This window comes from Melozone crissalis, unplaced genomic scaffold (assembly GCF_028551555.1).
Source record: "Melozone crissalis strain CALT ecotype California unplaced genomic scaffold, PUWL_Pcris_2 ptg000061l_1, whole genome shotgun sequence".
NCBI classification, from domain to species: Eukaryota; Metazoa; Chordata; class Aves; order Passeriformes; family Passerellidae; genus Melozone; species Melozone crissalis.
In genome coordinates, this window is record NW_026535839.1 from 9,127,851 (window position 1) to 9,152,788 (window position 24,938).

The 24,938-nt window shown below is 39.0% G+C and overlaps 1 protein-coding gene across 4 annotated transcripts in view; it reads left to right on the forward strand.

The window, feature by feature from the left end:
- The window catches only part of LOC128944416 (core histone macro-H2A.1), a 42,732-nt gene that overhangs the window by 13,619 nt on the left and 4,175 nt on the right, over nt 1-24,938 (forward strand). Inside the window, exons 3-8 of one of the 4 annotated variants that reach the window (XM_054287647.1) lie at nt 7,128-7,234; nt 8,687-8,884; nt 10,645-10,755; nt 15,853-15,952; nt 21,255-21,344; nt 24,421-24,595. In XM_054287647.1, the coding sequence (XP_054143622.1) occupies nt 7,128-7,234; nt 8,687-8,884; nt 10,645-10,755; nt 15,853-15,952; nt 21,255-21,344; nt 24,421-24,595 (781 nt within the window). Of the gene's footprint in view, nt 1-7,127; nt 7,235-8,686; nt 8,885-10,644; nt 10,756-15,852; nt 15,953-17,417; nt 17,509-21,254; nt 21,345-24,420; nt 24,596-24,938 lie in introns of all 4 variants that reach the window. The other 3 variants (XM_054287648.1, XM_054287649.1, XM_054287650.1) reach the window with 3 other exon arrangements.

Consider the following 24,938-nt stretch of genomic DNA (forward strand, 5'->3'; position numbering starts at 1 on the left):
GGTAAATATGCAACATTGTGACATGTGTCACAATTTTTTTAAATTTTATTTTTATTGCAACAATGTATAAAATGCTGGATGGGGCTGGTTTAGTTTTTATGGCATGATCAGTGAATATTTCCTCCTTTGAAAATGTTACATATTTTGCTATATTTCAGTTACATTTTAACTAGCATGAAATACTTCTTATTCTAGTAAGTAATTTCATCTGTTTATTTGGCTAAGTTACAGCAGAGTAATGACTTTGTCTATATATTGCTGCTCAATTTAATACTGGTATCAGCCTTTGTTTGGAAGAATGGAGTGTAAGAGAAGTGTAAAACAAAACTCTGGCTGATTTGGTTACACAGTTTTGTCTTACCCATACCTTTGCTTTACATTGAATTCCTTGTTGAGAAGAATAAAAGAATCTATAAAGCTGAGGTATTTTCTTCTTTGGCCCTTTATTTGTGGAATGACAGGTGTAGGACAACTGGGTAGAAGCAGGAAGACATTCTGATTCTACAGTGTATTTACCAAGCAGTTTCTTTCCTCAGATATTCTCAAATTTTAGCAGTTCTTGCATCAAATACTGTAAGCATGATTTTTTTCACCTTTTTTTCCATGAGGATTATTTGGAATGCCTGAGTTCAGATAATGTTCTGTCTTTGGTCTTCAGTATTTTTCCAAAGTATATTTTTCCCTGAATTACCTTTAGAAATGAAATTCCATGTGGATTCTTTTGTGCTATCAGATAAAATGCTCCATTCTCAGTATAAACTTCACTGGGGAAATATAAATTTAGGGGGATATACAGTGAAATACAATATTTCTAAACCATAGAGGAGGTACTTTTCTCCCAAACTGCAAAAATGTCTGTGGTATAGCAGGCTTTGTTAGTGCATGATGTTATGGTTACTAAAAATGGTGCTAAACCTTTCTGAATGGGTTCAGAAAACAATTAGACACATCCATAGACGTGAAATGTGTTGGGGAACTAAACAAAAAGACAGCATTTCTAACTTGGGGAACCACTCAGCTGCACATGGCTGAAATCAGAGGGAATGTTCTGGAAAATGTGCTTGCTCCTTTAGTGCCCCAGCCCACCTGCACTTGGGCACTGGCTGAGGACTGGAGGTCAGGCTGGATGTGGGCTTTGCTCCAAGGAGGTTACAGCAAGTCCTCTTGATTTCTTTAATGTTTAGAAATGCAGCATTAAAGACTAAGCCAGGACCCGGTCTCAGGATGTGAGTAGTCTCCTGTATTCTTTAACAGCCAGACCAAAGCATACATGGAATCATTTAGATTGGAAAAGCCCTCCAAGATCATCAAGTCCAACTGTAAACCTGGTGCTGCCAGGTCCAGCACTAAACCATGTCCCCAAGTGCCACATGCTGCACTTGATCAGGTAACGTCTGGCAGCAGTTACTTTAATCATGTTTGAGTGCATTTCTAAAGCATATGTAAGCTGTTATGAGGAACAGCAAAGTGAACTGCCAGGTAGAGGAAGCTCCACTGAAAAAGAATAAAGGCTGATTTGAGTTAGATCAGGATTCTTGTGGAGAAGAGCTAGGCTATCTCTTCAAATTAGCACTCAGGGTGTGGCCTTGTTATAAATTACATCTGAGTTGAAATTCAGGTTTCCCTGAAAATTGAACTTTCATATCTTTTACAGATCAATAGTAAACAAGAACTTAAAAACAAAAAAAAAAAAAAAAGGAAGTTAAATAATATTGGATCTCTTACAAAAAAAATAATGGATGGTATTAAAGTGTAGAAAAAAGCTGAGGAGACGTGTAAGTCAGATCAGAAGGCTCTAAGTGGAAGTGGCTTTTGTGGCCTGAATTTGTGTTTTATGTAAACAGCAGTCTGTCATCTGCCTCACAGAAATGCAAAACTTATAATAACTTGGCAAAGTTAACAGTTTTTCCTTTAAGAGGCCTAGTTTTGATCCAGTACAGACACTCAAGACTGAAAGGATTGGGGTTTTTATCACATCCTAAGAGAGCTATTGCCCTGCTGAGAGTTAAGGTTTCATCAAGGTTGTTCAAAGCAGTAAAGTTTCTTGAACTGATTTTCACTGCATCAGATTTCCATGACTTTGAACCAAGGCTGAGAACTGTTTTATTGGACTGCATAAGAGGGAAAGTGTTGTTAAATGATTCTACCTTCACTCTTGCAACTGCAGATTCCAGGGGGATTGGGTGGAATAGGTGGAGAGAAGAATGCAGGAAACTCTTAACAGCCTTGGTTGATTGGGGTTGATTGGGTTAAAACCTTCTGGAATCAAGTAAAATGAATCTCAAGTCAATAAAATGCTGATGGGAAAGATGATTAGTTTGAAGTACAATAAGTAGACTCTTTGTCATTTGGTGGACTCTGTAGCAAGTACATATTTTTCTCAGTGGAATTGTATCAACATTCATTTTTCTTTGATTTCTAGATATTGTTTTCATTTTTCTTTTGAGGAGTGGCTTCACAATTTTTTTTAGAAACCCCTGACTTGTTCCTGTTGGAATTTGTGTGTTCAGAAATTGGCTTTGTATCAGCACATCACCTGTTAGTTGTTAAGAGTTTAATTTTCAAAGATATGATTTCATCTCCCTGAAGACAAGGTGGACAAAGGGATTTGGTGCAACAGCAGTGATTTAGCTTGCAATGTAAACCAAAAAAAAGAAAAAAAGAGAAAAAAACCATTTTAGGATGAAGTCAGACCAATTGAATTTACTGTTTACATTGAGAAAGATTACAGCCTGGAATGCATGATAAGCTAAAGGCTTTGTTATTTAGGCTTGAGAGGAGTTTTAGTCAATAATGACCAGTAATATTTTGTTTGAAAACTAGTGATAAATGAACTAGAGCACTCTCCAGGAGTGGGAGGAGAGTGCATTTGCTTTTGTAGCATCCAGGTCTGCAATTTCTACTGTGCTTTTGTTCTGGCCTGATAGTAATTAGTTTCATTTTAACCATGTGTTGTGTTCTGTTCCAGAATTTGCAAATGTTGTGAAATACCAATGTAACAATACTCAGGGCAGGGAGCAGCCCCCTGTGAAACAGGGAAATGCAAGCAGTGAAATTGGGAAGTTAGTACGGTGTCCAAAAGATGACCAGGGTCTCTGAAAGTAAAGGATGAGGCAAACTGACATCTGAGTCCTGAATCCTGAAAACTTCATCCAGGATGAGGTTTCTGTGGAGACTTCTGACACTTTTTGGTTGTGTTTGAGTAGGAAATGTCTTGAGAACAGCTTTTCCTGTGGTCTTATCTCAAGCTTAAATACGAAGATACACAACCGGTTTGCTTTTCTCCTTTAAAAATATTTAACTGAACTTTTAAAAACCTCAGCTGAAGAAAAGCAGTTTTGGTCCAAGTGCTGAGAACAGGCTTAGACCAGTTTTCACTACCCATATCCCAGTTCTAACTATTACCAAGAAGTTTTTCAAGTGATCTAAATGAAAACTGCCTTGGTGATAAATTTTAAAGAAAATTTCTTAGCTTTTAGGGTTTCCCACTCAACACTTCTACTTTAATAATAACTGAAAAGAAGAAAAATACTAATCATAACTATGTCTTTTAAATCAAATTGATGTGCTCATGGTGTAGTCAGATTTGTGAGGCATCCATGCCTTTTTTGCTGTCAAACAGCTGTCCATATATGAATATATCACATGCTGCCATTGCATTCCTAATTAGTTTTCTTTTCCTAATTATACAGCTCTCACACCTTTTTCTGGATTGTTTTATATCTGTACTTAAAGTGGTAAATGTTGGTTTGCATTTCTGTTTGAAATTATTCAAAAGTCATTTGTGCAGATGGAGTTTCTCTTCATATTAAGCTGATTTCAGTATGTAGTAGTTGAAGGATACCTTCCAAACCATAAAATATTGAAAAACTTGGGATTTTTCTTCATTTTTAAAAAATAGAGCTTTTCATGTTCTGTAGCTCTGTAAAGTGAGTCTTGCAGTTGCCTGCTGCCCGAGTGGTAGTGATGTAATTATTCTCTAGGGGGGAAATGCCTTGAGTAAATATATGAAACGAATGGAATAGACATTATGCAACTTCCATCCTTTTTGTGAGGCCTCATTTTTGTAAAACATTTTTGTTTTGGTCTTCTGGCTGGATAAATACAAGCTGAGTGAAACCTGATGTCATGGAAGCTCTTAACACTTTCATTTACCTCAACAGTTCTAAGCAAAGCTTTCTCTCTTGACCCTGCCTGGTTGCTAGAGTTGATTTTTAAATGTCTGTTTTCTCCTACTGTGGGAAGATGGCTTTTAATGAAACAGAACTCCTCAATGACTCAAACCTTTGAACCTGGTAGAATGACACTTCCAAAGTGATGGGTTGCCCTTAGAGTTCAAGTCCAGCATCAGTTTTAAATACTTTTTCCCACCTACTCAATTTTCCAGGTAAATCCACAGTTACTCTTCTGAAAATTGGAGAGATCTAGATTTTCCTCTAATTTAAAATTTATTTTTAAAATGGGCAAAAGAACATTTAAATCTCCAGAATTAAATCAGCATTAAACAGATATAAAAGTAGTGCTGTCTGCAGGAAAAATCCAGGCGAGTAGTCTGAATCCTGTCTGCATCCAGAAAGTCTTCATTTCCAGCATTTCTAAGTGCTCTGATCTGTTGGATTTGGATTAGGTTTGTCTCTTGTCAGTTCTAAATCAAAAAGCTGTTGCCTATGTTGGCTTCAGTTTGAATACCCCCTAATCCTCTGTTTTTAGATGGGAGAGTCCCCCTCTGACCAGACTTGTGTACATAGCTGAGTTTGGCAGTTCTCAGTGCTGTGGGTCTCTCTGCATATACAAGCAATACTTGATTGTTGTTGGAGCACTGAGGAGAAGGCCAGAAGAGAAATTCCACCCTCCATGGCCTCCTCCTCCTCTCTTCCTCTCCCCAAGCTCCTCTTTTGTGGTCCTCAACGCCAGTGCAAAGCGTTCCCTTCCTGAGGAGGAAGTGGGGTACCTCAACTTCCCTAAAGGACCATTAGAAAACTGTAATTTCAAAATGAGTTTCCTGTCCAAGGAAGAGGGCTTAGCACTTACAAGAACAGTTCTCCACTGTACGAGGCAGACATTTTAGTTTTATGAGGAACAAATAAAACATTCCTGTGTGCTTTACAGGCATAACACTTTCTTAGAGTCTTTAGTTGCAGAATGGCCTGTCTGCATAGCTGTGCTGATCAGTCACAGGGAGTAACACGGCCTGACTGTTCAGCAGGGCTGGAAAGCAGCAGAGGTGGGGGAGCAGAGGCAAACCAAAAAACAGCAAAGCCTTCCCTTGCTTTTCAGCTGGAATTAGGTCTGAGGTACAAACAGCTGCATTCCTGCTGTGAAGAGGTAGAGGTGGTTGTGTTGCTCAGTGACAGAGCCTTGCTGAGGTCAGTGGGGATATCTGGGGTGCACCCAGGGTTTCACTGTGTCCACTGTGAGGTGATGCAGGGCTTTGCTACCACAGGCTGCAGGCTGCAAAACCTCACATGTCTGAGCTGGGCTTGCCAGAAGTACGTGAAAGGGATTATGCCAACTTAATTCAGTGCTTTGGAGGTGTGGAAAGCATGGGCAGGTTGACCTTACCCTGCTAATCCAGCTTTAAAAATAAATTAAAGCTATTGTTGTCAGCATGAAATGTTGAGTTACTTTGGGGTTTAGATTTAATATTCTGCCTCATGCTATACTAAAGTTAATTGTGTACTTTGAAGAGCACAAAAATGGTGAAAACACACCAAAATCCTCAATGAAGTTTAGCTGTAGAATATCCAGAAGCAGCTGAAAGTTTTCCAGTAAGCATCATAGCTTACTTGTTATGGGACTTAGGATGAAAAATAATCAATGAATCATGTTAAATTCAGTCTAATGAGAGGCTGTAGTCTGAGCTGTATATTATTACTAAAGATTTACTGTGTCCTATGGTAAAGGCATGTTGTCACATGAACTTTGATTTTAGTCTTTTTTGTTTCCAGGTTAATGCCTTAATTCAGTTCTCTTTGCCTCTAAATCAGGCTTACAGGAGAGCTCTCATGGTGTAGTCAGTTCTCAAATGTGTAATCAAGCTCATAAATTACTCTAATATTACAGTTTAATATTAGTGTGTAACAGATGCAAAAAAAGACATTTCCCCTTTTTTTCCCTCTTTTTCTCCACATGTTACCAGATATGCAAAAGGAAATCTACCAAGTGCAATAGTGAGACACAGATTGTAGAGAGGGAGATGAAAGGTTAGGTGTAATGGAGACAGCTGTAGCACATAATTGCTGAGTCTGATAAACATGTTATGTCATTTTTTTTTAATTGTTCCCTAGACTTTCTTGTAATTAATTGCATCCTTGCCCAAGGTTTGTTGAGCTGCAGATAAATCAGTTAGCAGGTAATGCTCTAGTCTTTCTCTTCAAAGATCCTTACATGGGGAGAAAGTTCATCTTTCCTAATTCAATAAAAGCTATTAAATGCCTTGCTGTTAAACATTATTTTGTCAGCACTGGAAATATCTTCTAAGGAATAATTTATGAGGAGCAAAGAAACATGATTCATCAATTACTTTTGCTGGTTAAAAACTTTTTCTCAGATAGAGAAAAAAATCTTTAAATGAGTGTAGCAGCAGAATTTGTATTTTTAGTGTCCTAACTTGGATGTGTGCTTACATGGTTCCCTAATGCTAAAAATGAGTCACTGAGAATAGTGTCTTTTCCAGTAATAAAAAAGTAGAAGTGATACAAGCCAGAACTCACATTTGACAGATCTGAGAAAAAGACCTATAGAATTTGTGTTTCTGCTATACTCTATCCTCTGACAGGAGAGGGATCCTAAGAGATGAGCACACAGAAGCCTTGAGAAGAACACTGAAAAGTGAGGAATCTGGGGAAACTACTTCAAAGGATAAAGAAAATAATTCTAGTTTAAAGCACAGGACTTAAGTGTGCATTTGTTCTTCAGTGATTAGACATATAAAAACAAAAAATCTCTAATTTTAGAGATAGATGTCTATTGCAGGTATCTACAGCAGTTAGGAGTGACATGATGTAATTCCCATACCTTAGGAGTAACATGATGTAATTCTCATACCTTTTTGCATGGATGCTAAATAACACAGTGACTGTTCTTAATAACCACACTGTAATTAAAGGAGCTTGCTTTTTCCCCAGCGGAAATTCTGGAATTGGCTGGAAATGCTGCAAGGGACAACAAGAAGGGTCGAGTCACTCCTAGACACATCCTGTTGGCTGTAGCAAATGATGAAGAATTAAATCAGGTAAGAAAAACCTCTGCCATGTGGAGGCCAGGATTTCCTTTTAGGGCTTCTTAAGTTGTCATTTCATATAGCTGACTTGTAACTCAAGACCTCTGCTTATTGAGCAGCACACCAGGAAACACTCCCTGGTATGCTGGCTGTGTAACTAACTACAACACTCAGCTTAATTATGTATTTCAGCACTCCTAAAATGTGTAAAAATGCAATGGAGATGTAAAATGATTACTATTACAACCACTTCTGTTGGACTGGGGAATTGTCATAAATTCTTCAAGGATGCAGAGAAAATCCAGCAGATGCTGGGTTTTTGTTTGTTTTTAGTTTCCCCCTTAACTGAGGACTCAGTGGGACCTATCCTGTTCTCACTGAAATATGTTATTGTGACCACAGAAGAGCTCTAAAGTCTTGCAAGTCTGTGTCCTTTGCAGACTTAAAGATGCCTTAAACCTGGCCATAAAATATTTGGCATCATTATTACAGTGCTATGGTGTCAGCCAGAGGCAGTGGCTGGGATTAGTGTATCTTTGTGTGAGGTGCTGTAAGAACCCCTCTGAAAAGATACTTTTTCCAAATCTGTGTATCAAGATGGAGCAGGAAAAAAATAATATTCCCCCAACCACCCTCCTTCTGGTTTTGCCTGAAATTTGGTAATACTTTCCATTCATTATCCCTTTGTAAGCTTGGAGCCTCTCTGGGTTGAGACTGGGGAGCAGTAAATACAAATCAGAAGGTGGGAGTGCCTGGGGGACTTTGATGTCATTGTCTGTATCCTCCTGAATAGTGAATTAGTCCCAGTTAGATGTATAAAAATTAGTTAAAGTGGTTTTAAATACAGAACATTATATATTTCACCTCTGCTTTTAAAGGCTTGAATAAACTGCAACTTTTGAATATTGATCTTCAACTGCTTATCTTTTGAAGAAAGACAGGTATAGAGATTTGTATAAATGTTGCCCTCCATTTTGAAGTTTCTTTTTCTAAGAAAAAAAAAACCCTTTAATAATACAATTGCAGGAAAACGCAGCACTTGGGACATATACTGGATTCTTCACAGTGTGGCATCCGCTGTAGTCTCACACCCTGGACTTTGGGGTCCCATTTTTTTCTCACAGACTGCCCTGCTGGGCCCTCAGGTGTGTGCCTGGGGCTGTCTTGGCTTTCCTCATTGGGTAACAGCCTTCATGGCATGGATTCAGAGAAACAGATCCCAGGTGAGCCCTAGGGATGCTGACAGTGACAAGCATGTGTGCAAGAAGAACACATGCTCCCCTTACAGTTGAAATCAAGTGTGTGGTCAGCTCCATTTCATGCATTTCTCATCTCTTCCTCAAGGATACTGGTGGAGAAATTCAAGACAGTATACAAAATTAGCAGTAAATCCTATTTTCTATTTATCAGTGAGTAAATACTGGAATTTGCCATGTACAAATTTTTTTATTTATTTTTGATTAGCTATTGAAAGGGGTCACCATAGCCAGTGGTGGAGTGTTACCCAATATTCACCCAGAGCTGCTGGCAAAGAAGCGGGGATCAAAAGGAAAACTGGAAGCCATCATCACTCCACCCCCAGCAAAGAAGGCAAAGTCTCCATCACAGAAAAAAACTGTATCAAAGAAAACAGGTGGCAAGAAAGGAGCAAGGAAATCCAAGGTAATGTGTTTATTTTAAACCCAAAGCTTGCCAGCAGTAGCTGCAGGGAGCTTCACACTGGGTCAGCTCTTCATTGCATGTGTTGTTACCAATGGTGATTTCAGCCACAGTGTGAGCAGAGGAGGATGAGCTCTGCCCTCTCCCTGGTTCACCTGGAGCCTGAACACCCTCAGGAATGGCCCAGGTGTGCAGCACAGACAGATGGGCCATAAATACTCTGTTCTTTGTAAGAAATATTCTGAGGTGGACAGAGGGTGTGCCAGGAGACAAGAGGAAAGTGTCTGTGGGCTGTGCTGGTCATGCCTTACAGGTTAATGTGTACATGTGTAGCCAAGGATGTTTTTTCTTTTGCAAAGCAGCTACAGTTAAGCAATAAGCTTGGCAAGTAGGAAGAAAAGTACAGGAATTTCACATGAAATGGACAAGGAATGTGAAAGTTCCCTCTGGGTCAAGCAAAGCTTCTTTATTTATCCTGTTTCTGTTTACTTGGTCTCTCTTCCAATTATTTTACTCTTTTGGCTGAATTTAGTTTGCTCCCTCAGAACACCTATTAGTGGACATTTCAATGCAGTGCTTCCAATAACCATGCACTAATAATTCCACTAAATCTGGAATTTTTTTGCCCTGCTTGATTACAAAAGCAGGAAGTCTGTTGTGGGGTTCTGTTTTTCTTCCACACAATAAACTGTATTGTCTGCTTACTGTATTGGTATTTGGCTAACAGTAAACTCCTAGGGAATTGAAATAAGACCCATGAAAATCTAATTTTCAAAACACTTGTGTAAAGTAAAGCATGGTTACAGCTTCTAAAAGCACAATGTACCCTTGCATCAAAGTCTTTTTAGTTGTTTGGCCTCAGACTTGGTTTATATACTTAGGAAAGGGGCAGTAGGAGAACAGTGGCTTGCTCAGTGTTCCAGGTGTCCTTTTTTTGCTTCAACATAAATATTTGGTGCCTCAGCAATATCTATATGAAATCATAAGCAATAATTTTATTGAAAATGCAATTAGTACCAATTGAGTTTATAACCACAGCCTTTGTGAATTGATTTCCCTTTTCAAAATGTTTGAATCCTCCTTTTTGTTCAGTAAACCAATTAATTCCTGAAACCTGTTATTTCACTGCAGTAATAAAGTTGAAAAAAAGAAATGGTGGTTGAGGGGAACTCCTCTCTCCTCCAGCAGTTTCACTGGGAATGAAAGTAGGTGATGATGGAAAATTGTTCAGCCCATTTCCTGCAAGCAGGCAGATGTATTCTAGATGTATTCTCTTGACACTGCTTCTAAGGACAGCCACATTACAAAGGAGAATTTCTAAAAATAAGTCTGTGAAATCTGGGAGCACCTCCCTTCACAGATAAAATTTATTCTCTGACAAGTCAGTTTCTAACTTACAATGAGTGTCTTCCCACACACAGAAATCTGTAATCTTTGTCCACACAAGCCATTAGAAAGCCGTTAAAAGTTTGGGGCTGTTTATATGTTTTCCTGCAACATTTAGGACAACTGTCATCTCAAGTGTGCTCTGCTGTGGGCAAGAGGAGGTGCCTGTAGATCTGCAGACGTTTAGGTCGTTTTTCCTATTGATCCCTTCAGCTGTTATCAGGCACTTTGCTTGGACTACAGGATAAAATCCAACACCACTGTTTGTACAGGCGTTTTATTGCCTGCTAAGCATTTAGTGCATGTCATATATCTTAGTGTCATTAAACTGTTTTTCTCAGAGCCTTGAGTTAACTAATTAACTGTATTTCTGGAAGAAGAAGCAGGGAGAAGTGAGCAAATCAGCCAGTGCTGACAGTACAACAGAGGGAACTCCTGCAGATGGTTTCACAGTCCTGTCCACCAAAAGCCTGTTTCTTGGCCAGAAGGTATGATCCCGCATTTTTATAAATGATTACCTATTTTTCTGTGCTGATCAGGGAACAGCCCTCTCCTGCTCCCCCCTTTTCCACAAAACATCTAGGTACAATGGACATTTCCCCACTGAGCAATCAAGGAGATGTGTGATATCAGTTTTTCTCATCAAAGAAATTCTCTGAAACAACTTCTAGAGCATTTTAAACAGTACATAAATAAGTCTTCCTGTGACTACATAATTAAATGCTTAATTAGAAGGAAAGCCTGTGTGCTTGTAATCTATCTCTTTCATAAACAACATAATTGTTACAGATAAGCATCTGCCAAAGAGATTATTCTAAGCATAAAATGTATTTTTTCCAACAGTCAGCCCACTTCATTGCTGATGTAAATGATTTACAGGTTTTTATCAAAACCTATTTTAGACATTTGTTCATAATAATGTTCTTATGCTGTGTTCTGCTTTGTGATTTACAGAAGTTAATGTTGTGTAATAATGAATGATGCTTTTATGAAAAGCTAGAGATCAACAATTCTTTTTCTTCCCTGTGAATATGATTTGGGATGTGGGTTGGTTTAATACAAATACATATCTGCTTAAAGAGGATCCATTTAAAGAGATGAGTCATTAAATTAATTTGGTCTTTTATCCTGAACCCTGCCTTTAATATGTGATGCAAAATTTTCTTAAGTAAAACTGCATCTTTCTGCTATCATTCAATAATCAGATCATTGTGTTGTAAGCCATAAAAGATGAGCCATTGTCCATTGTTTAATGTAACTCCTCTGACTCATTTTTATTTCATAATGAGGTTGTTCTCCATTTATCCTCCCGTTTGTTTGCCAAGTAACATGCATGAGAGTAACATTTTTTTCAATATTTCTAATTTTCGACATTGAATTTTACAGCTGCAGCTAGGTGGCTGGTTTGGTAGGGTTGGTTTTTATTTTACTCCTATTAAGGGGGTGGTTTTTCAAAAACATTTTGATGACTAAATTAGAAACCAAAATTTATAGTCTACGTTACTGTTTCAAGAAAGCAAGTAATGTCTGACCTCTGGAGCTGATTTTGAGCTCATTTTAGTTACCAAACCTGTAATAAGACCTAGTGTTGTGTTCCAGCAAGACTGACCCAGCAAATCAGTGGGGCTTTGCTGTTGGGCTCTGTGGAAAAAAATTATGAACTCCAGGACTGCTTTAAGCTGTGGTGGGCAAAGCCAGTGTCTGTGGTACAGCTTCCCAGGGAGTCCCAGTACTGGGGAATGGACTTTCTGGCTTTCTCATTCACTTGAGTCCAGCCCCCTGAGGAAATTGCTGGTGTGACACATCCATCCCTGCACTGGGTCCTTGTCAGGTAGCCCTGCACATGAGAGGGACCAGGTGTCAGCATTTTGTTGTAACACATAATGAGAAGAGAAATTAAAAGAAAATGCAAACCTGTTTGTCTCCTGTGAGGGAGCACTCCAAATCAAACAGATCATGTTCTGAGGGTTAGAGAAGGCATTTGAAGAATTACTGCTGAGATCAATCAGTCAGGATCTTTCAAACCTTCTTTGACATTCTTGAACACCTTTCCAGCACATCTGTTTGGTTTGCAAAACCATTATCTGCCAGATCAGAAAATCCTTTCCTAAGTGCAGAGATGGAAGAAAACAATCTTGGTTTTGATATCACACCATTCATAAGTATATAATGAAAAAAATGTTTTTCTTAGCTCCATGTTTATGGAAGGAAAGGAACTTATTTGCAAGAGCAGCTCTTCATCCTTCTAATAACCCTAAATTTAATTCAATGCAAAAACCGCAAATGAGAATGTTGCAAACCTGGATATTGTTCAGTTTTTAAATTACAGTTATTGCATTAAATGTTTAGGTAACTGCTGCCATTCAGCTGGAAATTCTTAGAGGTCATGAAATGGCAAAGAATCCTTCAGTTATACCTGTAGAAGTTTATTAGTGCCACATTAATTATTAAAATCTAGTTAATAAATATGTAAATGATTGCACATCCACAAGTGTCATCCCAGTGGAGATGTGGCATTGTGCACATTAAGTAGTTTGTTTTTCCCGAGAGTATTACAAAGTAGAAGCAGAGTTGTAGGAACTCAAACCTAGGCTTTAAGGTTTGGAACTTCCAAGAGACCTCAGCTTTTGGTCTGCACTAAGCATCTTCAGTTTTCAGTATGAGACTCACACCAGAAAAAGCTTCAAGACTTTGAAGGTAATTTTGTCTGAAATTAGAAATGCCAGGCTTAGCTCAGAAAATATTCATGGATGTGCTAAGTGCCATCTGCATTTTATCTAACTAATATTTAATTGAAATGTTACCTCAAGTTATGTCCATCCTTTGTTGCACATGTATATGCAAGTTGTGTCTATTTATTTTTTTAAAGTGGCCCTTTAGGGGATCACTTCTGCCTAATACATGCTTCATACTGTTCGGTAGTGAAATTGAGCAATTACTCATTGGTGGATTTAATTCCACAGGAAAAATTCTGAATAATTTTTTATTTGTTTTTGGCAATTGGATAGCTAACAGTGCATTGAGCAGTAAATGCAGAATTTAGTAAAATAATACTTAGCTGCCAACACATGCTATCAGTCATGGGCAGCTTTTTAAGCATTTTCTTGTTGTTGCTAAATTGAAACTTTAATTACCAGCTGGCTGTTATGTAAATCCCATATATGAGTAGGCTCAGGGATAGATTTAAGGTCCAAAACAAAAACAGTCTGCAGCTGATAGATCTGAGGTAAAAACTTGTAGGGCACAGAGTTAGGAATCAAAAAAATCACTTACAGAATGAGCAAAATATGTTTAGGAACATACTATAATTCCACAAAACAGTCGTGTTGTGTGCATGTGTTTTGCTGTTGTTTTTTTAATTTAAAAATTCATTAAGTTTCTTTAACATTTTGGTTTGATTTGATTTGACTGGTTTTTTAAACAGCAGTTGCTTGTAGTCAAACTCAAGACTCAAACTCCAGTATGAATAACTCACCATGTGTGAAGTATTAAAGGATTCCAAGCTATTTGGAAAGGAAGCTTTCTTAGATTTTATTACAAGTTCCCGAACAGACACATACTTAAAACAGGACTGAATTACACTCATTTTTAGTCAGTCACCCTAGTTTGAGGTAACTCATAGTTTACTCAAGCAACATATGCAAATTATATGAAATTGCAGGCTTTTGAAAAGAGAAAGAAGGTCAATTCATAGAATCAAATTAATGAAATGGAAATATTTTTTTCAGAAAATTTAAATATAGGGATGGTGGCCTCCTTAAATGTCCCATTCACTTGTATGGATTTCATGGACTGGCTCATATTCCCTGTTAATAAATTAACATATGCAAAGAAATTATTTGAAGAATTAACTTTAAGACAGTGGGCTACAACAAACAAGAGATAAAATTCTGATATGGATGATATAAAGTGCCATGCCTGAAGATGAATGTTATGCTTTGTAGGCTTAGGGCTTTGGATTAAAAGGAAAGCCTGGCCTAACTACAGCTGGTTGCAAGAATTGCATAAATGAATGAGAGCTTTCTCCTTCATGGTCGCTCTCCGTATCACCCAAACAGCTACAGGAAAAATAATTTAAAATACATATTGTAAACTCAGGCATTGGTTATGCTGTAGCTAATGTATTTCCCCAAATGAAAAAGTCTGGAAAATCTTTTGCACTTTTAAAGTATTTAAAGTTTGTCAGTAGTAAACATGGTTCCTGTGAAATCAGACTTCCAACAGAAGCTAAGAAGCAGTGTCAAACCTGCTCAAACCCTGGTTAGAAACTTTCCATACCTGCAGTTTTGACCATTGCCAAGTTTAGCATTCCCATTAGGTTGCATCAAATTTTAGAGCTGGTTTTGTGTTGTGGGTCGCATCCTATGAGGAGACCCCCAAACTGTCTCTTAAGAACACACAGTGCAGATGTGAGGTCAGTCTCTAGAGCTCTGTGCTGCCTTCTGCAGTTCCCTGTGTGCCTCAGGAGAGGAGAAATCTTCCTGTGATTGCAGGAGAAATCCTCCTGATTTAGAACAAGAAAGAAATTCAAGACATGCTTGAAATATATGGGGATACTTAGAGGAGTAAATGAGCATTAATGGTTGGGTTTAAAAATCTCCTTTCATAAGGGACAAAAGGAAGTAAAGCAAACAAAATAAAAACTAGAAGCAATAAGCACGTAATATCATGTGCCTGCTCACTAGACATTGCCAAATGCTGCAAAACTGTAATGAGGACTGAAGTGCTGTAATACAGAACATGGTGACCACTGATAAGGAAAGAAAAAAACCACATCCCCTTGTTGGGATGGAGGAATTGCTGGAGACAAGTGTCTGCTTTCTCAGAGATAGGCCCATGTTTGCTGGCTTAAAGAAGGAGCAGCAGCAGCTTTGATCCTGTTTCAGTGCAGACTAGTCCCAGCACATCCCTGTAACTGATGCTTAAGGGATGCTTCGGGTGTCCTTCATCTCTCTACTTGGGGAAAAAACAAATACTCTTATTTGATAGCAAAATTGGAATCACAGAATAGTTTGGAAGGGACCTTAAAGCTCATCCCAGTCCAGCCCCCTGCCATGGGCAGGGACACCTTCCACCAGACCAGGTTGCTCCAAGCCCCCTCCAACCTGGCCTTGAACACTTCCAGGGATGGGGCAGCCACAGCTTCTCTGGGCAACCCGTGCCAGGGCCTCACCACCCTCACAGGGAAGAATTTCCTCCTAATATCTAATCTTAACCTCCCCTCCTTCAGTTTTAGGCCATTCCCTTTGTCCTTTCACTCAATGCCCTCATGTAAAATCCCTATCCAGACTTGTTGTAAGCCCTCTTTAGATACTGGATAATAATAAGAATCCCAAATAGTGATCAGTATAAAACCAAAATAGAGCTTACTAGCTGGTACATTCATATTCTCCCAGGATGAACAATGTTTGAGTCTTGTGTTTGAATTTTTTTGGGCTAATATCCCTTGATGACCTGCCTTTTTATTTTGCATATTTGTTTGCAGTGATGCTATCTCCATCTGTGTTGCAAAGCTCACTTTTCTGCAGCTTCTCTGTGATTTCCCAGCTGTCCTGTTATTTCCCACCTCATGCTTTTCTTTTCAGCTGAACCTTATTCACAGTGAAATCAGTAATTTAGCCGGCTTCGAGGTGGAGGCCATTATCAATCCTACCAATGCTGACATTGACCTTAAAGATGACCTAGGTAAATGGGGCATGGGTTGACACAACTAACGGTCACATGGAAATTATGGAACCCAGAATTTACTCCCTACGCCTTCATACCTTTAATCAGAGCAGAAATTCAAATCTTGCAGGTCCTGCTTTGTTGAAGAACTATATTCAAAACACCTTTTGACCAATTCTGAACACTTGCAGCTATTGCTAGTCTTCAAGCTGATTTCAGTTCAAAAATTTTAAATTCTTTTCCATAATGATCATATGTGACTGTTAGCTATTTTGGGGGGTTTCTTATTTGAATACTTCGAGGACTAAAATACTTTTTTGTCAGGTTTTTCTCAAAATAAGCGGTTTCTCCATTCTACCTGCAATCTTAAGGGTTTTATTTCAATACTTAGAGTAGGCATAAAATTTTTGGTAATGGCTTATTACTTTATTAGCTGTCCCCAAATCTTCCATATCTTGATTTGATGCTTAATTCAGTCAATAATTTGTTTCCATTATGTTTCAATTCTTCCCTGTCACTTTTACATTCAGCTGGAAACAAAACTGACATTACACCAAGAGTGAGCTATGATGGGTGAAGAATCACATTTGAAGCTTTTCCCTTGTTTGATAAGAAATCAAAAAATCCTTCTTTAATACAAGTTTATTCTTCAACAAAACAAAAATTGCCTTTATTGCATTATGTACTGCATTCCCTTCTTATTTGAGTAGACCTGCTGCTTTTTTTGAAACTTCCTTAATGGAATACAACCCATAATTCTAATACTGCTGCATTTCCTATGGGAATGTAGAGAAGTAACTTCACAAGAAAAAAGGTCTAAGAAGGCTAATTTTATCAGCCTTTCTTAGAAATACATATCTTTCTGCAAATGTCTTAGCCATTCCAGCATATAATTAAAAGATATGCCTTACTTTTAAACTATAGAAACAATTTGTATTTTTTAAAGCAAATTCTGTACAACCCTGGCTGCAAATACATCGTTTTCTACATGTGAAGGAAACTGGTATTTTTAGAAACAAAATTATTAATGACTTTACATATGAAAATCAGTGGCTGTCAGCTTATTAGTGCTGACAAAATGGAGAAACTAATTATTTTGTTTGTCTTGATGATCCTGAATTTCTCTTTTTTAAACAGATTCCATATTTTAATGTCATGCTCTGTGGGGAACTGGTTGTTCTAGGTTTCTGCAAAGTGAAATGGGGCATTTAGCTGATTTTAAAACTTTGGAAATGATCTCATGTGATTGCTCTGACTTGTCATTTTAACATTTATTTGATCATGTCATACTCAATATTCCTCCTCCTGCTCCCTACACCCCTTTCTCTACACACACCTGCACACACAACTCAGCATACTCCTTTGGCGCAAGGTTTGGAGATGTAAAGGTAGGAAAATATGGACGTTGGTACATGTGTAAATGTAGAGCCTGTGCTGGGTCTCTGTCCAACGTGGTTGATATACATCTGTTTACCTGTTGTAGTTGCAAGTTGTACAGGCTGACATTGCCACGATCGACAGTGATGCTGTCGTTCACCCGACAAACTCTGACTTCTACACCGGTGGTGAAGTAGGTAATGGCAAGTTCAGTGCTGCAGTTCGTATGTGTGTGCATGGTCAGCAGCCACCAGCTTGTTGTAGCTATGCAGATCTGCATTCATTTCTCACTTCCAGCAGTCCCCACTGATCCTAACAAGAAACGAACAATTACAAACCTAGTGGGCATTTTTGGTTTTTGTTGCCAAATCAGCCTTTCAGAAGTAACCGTGGAGTGCACCACCAAAATTTAAATGCAGGCACGTGACCAAGGAAAATGAATTACGACAATGTTGGTTTGACAAGTGCCTGGTTTCAATGTGGTTTGAGTCTTGATCTTTAGATTTTAACCAGTTCCAGCGCACCCTCTCCATGCCAAGTTTCAGATGTTCATATCTGGATTCACAGGCTGGATCTAACCTGTTTGTATTTTCTAAACTCTTTAAGATTATCCTTACGGACCGATGACCTTCCTAGCCCTGCTCCACGGTCCTCACACCCACAAGGCCAGGCTAGGGCTGCACACACATCAGTCCCCTGAGCTACAAGGATGAGAGAAGGCATGACAGGAAACAGGACAGACCTCTTAATTCAGCCATCTTAACTGTCCCTTGAGTAACTCTTCTTCTAGCCCTTCTCTTACCCCTCTCATACACAGAATTTTGAAGGATTTTATAAAAGGATAGGAGCACTTTGATTGAACTGCCTTGGTAATTTGAGAAGGCAAATCAGAACTTGGGCCAAATGTAGAAGTTGCTGGCAGTGCTTAAGAACAAGTCAGCTGATCCCAGCCTCTGTTCTGCATCTCATCTTGACCTCACCATTGCTGTGAGAATGGGCTCCCCCCATGCCTGAGGCCTTGTTTTCAGTACTGCCTTGGAGGGACACACGTCCTGCACCACCTGTTTTTTCTGAAAGGGCTGTATTCTGAGTAACAAGCAGAGAAATGCAGCTCTGGTTGACCTGCTGGGGCAGAAGCACTGTGACTTTGCTGGCTAAATAATATGCAGAGTGTCATAGTAGCCTGTACCTGAAGAATATACTTCCAAAGTCTGTCAGACTCATTTAGCCAATGTGCCTATCTCCTACCCTGTGACAAAGAAATGCTTTGCTACTCTGCAGAGAAAATTGTCTCTTGAAGTTGGACTGCTCATTCCTTAGTATAGGTTCCTGTTGCCTCTGACTGCTGTAAGAAAGAATAGAAGTGCACAAATGCTTAGCTTCCAATGATTAACTTTTACCCATCTAAATTTTTTTTAATTTTTTGTTGGTTTTTTTCCCTAACAATTTAAGTGTATTGGGGGCTTATCCTGAGAATTTTAGAGCCTAAATTTCTGCTAACGCTGTTTTCAACACTGATACCAATGCCTGCTTGGAAAGCATGAGATAATGATCTTATTCTCATGGGAGTGACGCATATTTATGCTTGTGAGCAAATAAGCTACTAACCTTGAAGCTGTGAAGCAAGACTTCCCTCAAGAAACTTGCTAGTGTAGTGGAAAATAATTAAATACAGTCTGTGCTTTGCCAGATTAAGCTAATTTACAACATAGATGTCAAGTATGATTTCAATATAAACCCTCACTATTAATCAGAAGAAAAGCATAATTGAGGAGTAAATGCAGAATATTTCACTCATTCATACCAAATATCACTTTTTCTCTTCTTTGTACCAGATCTGCAAGAAGAGAGCTCAGTGGAATAAACCGACATGGTTGTTCATTGCTTTTAATTATAAATTAATTCCCACTAGAATGGAAAAAGCTGATCCTTCTGGATTGAATTAAACCAAACTAGGCTAAATTCCATTAAATGTACAACAGCTCTGCAATGGCAAAGAAATGACCTACTTAATAGAACTTTGCTGTTCCTAGGTTCTGCACAAGGCTTAATTATGTTTCCCCTTGAAACAAGAGAAATTAAGGATTATGAATGTCATGGGTTTTAGGACTGATCAGAGTCCATGGACTCATGAGGAATGTAACTGGCATATATATAAATATAATTAGGAATGATATGGAAATATGTACAACAAAAATATAACTAGAATGGAAGGCTGTTTCATTCCCTCCCCATCCCTCTCAGTCAGAGTGGTTTTATAAGACCCTGGAGTCAGCCACATCTGCTGGATGGGCTCAGCAAAGGGCACAGAGTGTCGTACTTTACTCACTGCCTTTGAAGGGCAGAGTGCTTCCAAGCACCTGAGTGCTGCTCTGGATCTCCTTTCCCAGCACTTAAGACACCTTGCTGCTACCAATAAAGCCATTACTGTCTTTTCTAAGAGATTTGTAAAGTGATCCTCCCACTCAGTTGCACTGGCAAAGGCAACTTTAAGTTCAGGAAGACCTTAGGAGTTTGGCTGAAGTATTTATATTTAAAAGCTTAAATAAGCACAAACAGCAAATTACACTCTGACCTACGCAGTCTGACCTTGCAATCCAGTTTTTGGCAAACCCTGTTGTGAACTGGTTATGAAAAAGCCAAAGAAAAGGCATAGCTTTTTTAATTGTCCTCAGCTTTTGTACCCCAAAAGCAATAAACTCCCACAAACAAAATAGACTCAGGGTCACAGAGTCAGTTTCTGAATGGAAAACAAATGCATTGTTTTCAGCTTTTCAGTTTGGAAGAAATTTAGCAAAACCTAACAAAAGCATCTTGTAGTCTTCTTGGTTCCTAGAGCTATATAACCTGATTTAGTAACTGGAATCTTGGAGGAGGGACTCTGCTTCCTGGAACATATAGTATGTGCACTTCCATCAGAAATTGCATTTTTTTTCTTTCTTCATCAGTGGAAGTAAGGGGTGTCACCAAATAAATGTCTAGATCTTTAGAGATCCTAGTTCTGAACTTTTGGAAATCAGTTTTCAAAGCAATATCTCAAATCAGAGCCTTTATGATATCACTGCTTTTTATTTATCTACCTTTATAATTAATATGCACAGTGCAAAATTATGTGGGATGCTTATGTAGTTAGGAAAATGCTTTCTTGGGCTGTTTTTTCTTTCATTAATATTTAAAACTAGAGCTGCAAAATAAGATCTAAACCATTTAGTGATGGACTGCCTTTGTAAACAGCATACCTTTTGGTTGCCCTGACACACTGCACAGCTCTTCTCCTCCCAGAATAACTTTGTCCAGCTCCTTAGTTGTAGTTAGAGAAGTTCATTGGAGGAATGTGTTCCTTAGAGATTCTCCTTATTTCTGAGGCTCTTCCTCTTGGTTAAAGGTGGCTCAACAAGCTGGGCAGTTACCAAGTAAAGCAGCCCGCTGCACTCACGAGACTGTTTCATTCCTGGGGCCACCTGTTGGGGTCAGGGACCAAGATCAGGTGAGTTTCAAATTCTTATTGTGGCAAATGGCTCTTTAAAGCAATTTGTAAGAGAAGAGGGGAAATGAATCCTAGGGGAAGGAATTACAAACCTTCAACCACTGTTGAGCTAGCACATTCTTCTGGAACATTTCACACTAAGAGATGCTCATGAGAAGGAAGGAGGTAGGGATGTCATGTCAGACGTTTCTTGACAGTAAATTCAAGTCTGAGAATGTTAGCAAGGGATACCAGTGTGAGGTTTTTGGGTTGTTAGGGTTGTCTTTTTGTTCTTTCTGTTGTTGTTGTTGTTGTTTTTAATGACTAGCTAATTCTCAAGTCCCAAAAGGTTTAGATCTTACTTTGCAGTCCCCAAAAAATGTTTGGGCAGAAAACTCTAGAATGATGTAACAAAAGCAAATGATGAGTCGCATGTCTGCTGATATCAGAGGAGTAAAGTAACAATTCTCTGTTCAGGGAGCACTTTGGAAAAGAAAGGTGGCAAGGAGTTTGTGGAAGCCGTCATTGAGCTCCGCAAAAAGAACGGGCCGTTGGACATAGCCGGAGGTGAGGCTGCGCTTCGGGACCCCCACCCTGTGGCACTGGGGCTTGGCCCAGCCAGCCCAGCTCCCTCTGCAGCACTGCTGGGGCTCTGCTGTCTGCAGGCAGCTCCCAAGGGCTGTGTGTTTGTATTCTCCACAGTTAAACTGCACACACTGCATCTTAAGTAACCTTTACCTAAGCACCTGGGAAATGGGCAGTGCTGTAGTGTTACAGTAGAGCCAGGCTGTTCACAGGTACGTGCATGCACACTCAGTGTTGATCATTAAGGGCACAGTTCAGAAAATGCTTATTTTTGAGTCCAACTCTGTTAAACATCTGCTTTGCTGAAATGCTGCTGACTTTCACTGAACTTAAGCATGTGCCTAAAGTTCAGCATCTGCTTGGGTACTTAGTTTAATCAGTGCCAAAATCATCACTATAAAAGCTTATGACTTTTTGATGCCTAGTTATCAAAATTTATGTAATCTCAGAGAAAAATCTACTATGTGAGTAATAAAGTTTGATAATGGCAATATATAATTTTACACCATCTGTGAAATTGCTGATCCATGTTGTTCATATAGAAGGCTGATTCTGCCATCTGTGTTTATGCTATAAAAATAAATACAGTGTGCACAGTTTTGTAAACGAATCCTAACTACAGCCGAAGGGGAGATGTAAGAATTCAGCTCTGACAGGAAAAATTACAACTGTTTACTTCTGGAGCTTAATACTTTGGGGGTTTCTCCCTTGCTTTTTAAAAATTTTAATAAGTTTTTCTTGGAATTTTTGTTCTGCGAAAATATGCAGAATCAATTACGCACTTTTTTTCTTTTTACTGACTTCTGTAGAAGATTACTTACCAGCCCAGACCAAACTGCTCCAAATAGGTGGCAAGTTAAAAAGAAAAGTTTCTTTTTCTCAGCTGTTAGTGCATCCCTCAGACCTGGGGGTTGCTCCAATCTTACTCCAGGGCAGCTCTGCAATGCACTGGGATAAACTGGCTGTTAGGGACTTGTTGGAGGACTCTAGAACAGAGCTAATACATCCATTTTTCAATCCTAAATGAACCCAGAGTTCAGATTTCTCAATTCTATGGACATCCCTTTAATGTACCCATAACCAGAATGCTTACCTGGAATGTGACACAGGCTAAGTCCATAGTTGGCTTTATCGTTCTTACTTCCCATTTCAGTGCATTTGCATTTGAAGTAAAGGACAGCTGCTCTTGGTAATGAACAGTTGTCCTCATCAGAATCCTAATGAGTTAATTAATGACTACCCTGGAAAACACTCCCTGAGAAACATTAAAGTTGGTCATGTGTATCAATCCAGTATTTTATTCTCTCAGGGTGAGGATGATATTCACATTTCACATCTGACTAGAGATATGTCAGCTGCTTTTAATAGATTTTTCTTGGATTTATGATGTATTCTGAATCCGCCAACATTTTAGTTGCACATTATGACAAATTAACATTGCCTAACACTGAGGCTGTTCAACATGTTGGGACTCTGCAAAGTCATAAGAACATAAATGCTTGTGCTTCCATTGTCCTTCAAAATGTTCTGGTTAACCCCTGGTCAGGATCCATATGACAAAGTCTATTTTTCTCTTTCCTGCAGCAGCCACAAGATAGTATCCATATGTGATAATCATGTGCCGAGAGTTACCTCTACTATACTTAAACAGCAAAATGCCTCATAAACATTCCAGAATAGAATAGAGGATTTCTATAAGAATCTCTGTAAACCTGGCTTTTTAATTTTTTAAAAAACTTGTTGGTATTTTTGTTATGGTTTTGTGAAGACATAAGTTACCATTTTATACCAACACTTTTGTGGGGTATTTTAGAGGCTGGATCTCTGTGAAGGCTCACTGTATATTCTTGTGAGATTTCAGATCGATGTTTTTCTTCCCTCAGCTTGTGATTAGGGTGGCTTGTTCCCCCCAAACTTTTTTTTTTTTTTTTTTTTTTTTAAACAAACCAAAGTTACAACTTTTTATTTGCAACCACAGCCCAGTGAGTTGGGAAATGACAGAGATCCTCCTCCCCTGGCTCCTGGCAGGCAGAGCACAGTCTGTTGTTGCTCTGTGATGGGAAGTGGTGAACCCAGAGCGTGTTCTCCTGCAGAGAAGGAGGCCTCTCATCTGGAGAATCCCTGCCTGTCAGCAGTTTGTAGGCAGGGTCTGCTGCGTCTTCTTAGTCCCCACATGTCCATGGTAATATTGTGGTGATAAGATATGATTAGCATAGTAAAATTCTTTTTCATTTCTTTGTACATACAAGGCCTGGCTTGTTGTTACACAAACAGTGTGAATCAAACACTGCAAATCTGTAAATGCATCCTCTACACCCCTCTGTCAAGAATGTGATGAAAGAGAGAAACTAAGCCCAGCATTGTTCAAGTGATCTTGTATGACCCATACAGAGAAAAGCTAAAATAAGGCCAGGCCCAAAGTCTTGAAATCACACAAAATGTCTTCATTATAGTTATTCAGAGACAAAGCTGGAAATAACGCCAGAATCTTAATTCACCTCTTTTCCATCCTTCCTTTGGGCTTTGCAGAGCACTAGTAGGTCTGAACTGCTCCAGTTTGGGCTGGGGTATGATCAGAAGCCAGCTGAACACTCTGTACATTTAGCAGGAGTAGCTGAAGGTCACCAGAGTGTAAGTCCTTGTGCCTGTCCAGCATCCTGGTATTTACTGTATCTCTGCAGTAAACCCAACCAAAGCAAGATCAAGATCATCCCTTGTCTGGGTTTGGGTTCTAACAGATACTGCCCTTCTCCTTACCCAATCCTAAATATGAATGTGCTTCCTTTGATGTCAGCCACGAATTCTTGCTCTCTCTCAAATAAGCTCAATCCTAGCTATGATTTATAAATTATCACAGCAAAATGCAGCTGGAAATGGAAAACACAAAGTTTCTGTAATCATGTTATATTTTAAGGCTGTGTGATTTGTGATTTATAATCTAAAACATTCTCAGGGGCTAAGGGAATGAATGTTGATTGTTTGCTATTTTAATCACATGTACACTCCTTTAATCCTAAAGAGAGGAAGGTAATTATGTTTCATTTTCAATTCTTCCTAGCTGTTGTCAGTGCTGGCCATGGACTGCCTGCAAAATTTGTGATCCACTGTAATAGCCCAGGCTGGGGCTCAGACAAATGTGAGGAGCTGCTGGAGAAGACAGTGAAGAACTGCCTGGCTCTGGCTGATGAAAAGAAGCTGAAATCAATTGCATTTCCTTCCATTGGCAGCGGCAGGTAAGGTTGTCAGGCAAACCTGATGCCAAATAGGTCACATTCTCTAGGTGCCATCTGGTGTTCCAGTCCCTTCCCATGTACAAAACACATTGCTACAATGCTGGCTTTTTTCTTCCTTGTTTGAATCAGTTCCCTAAAGGAAGAGTTTCTTCTGGGTTTGTTCAGGCAGTGCTTGGAGCCTGCAGTATTTTCCTGAGTGCTAGTTTAGTGTTGGCAGATCTCATAGTGATCCCTGCTAATCTTAAAGCATGCAAATGGGATAAAGAGCATAATAAACTTTCAAGAGAATGTTAAAAGAATTCTTTCAGACCATCAATTCATTCATATAAATTGGAGATGTGGA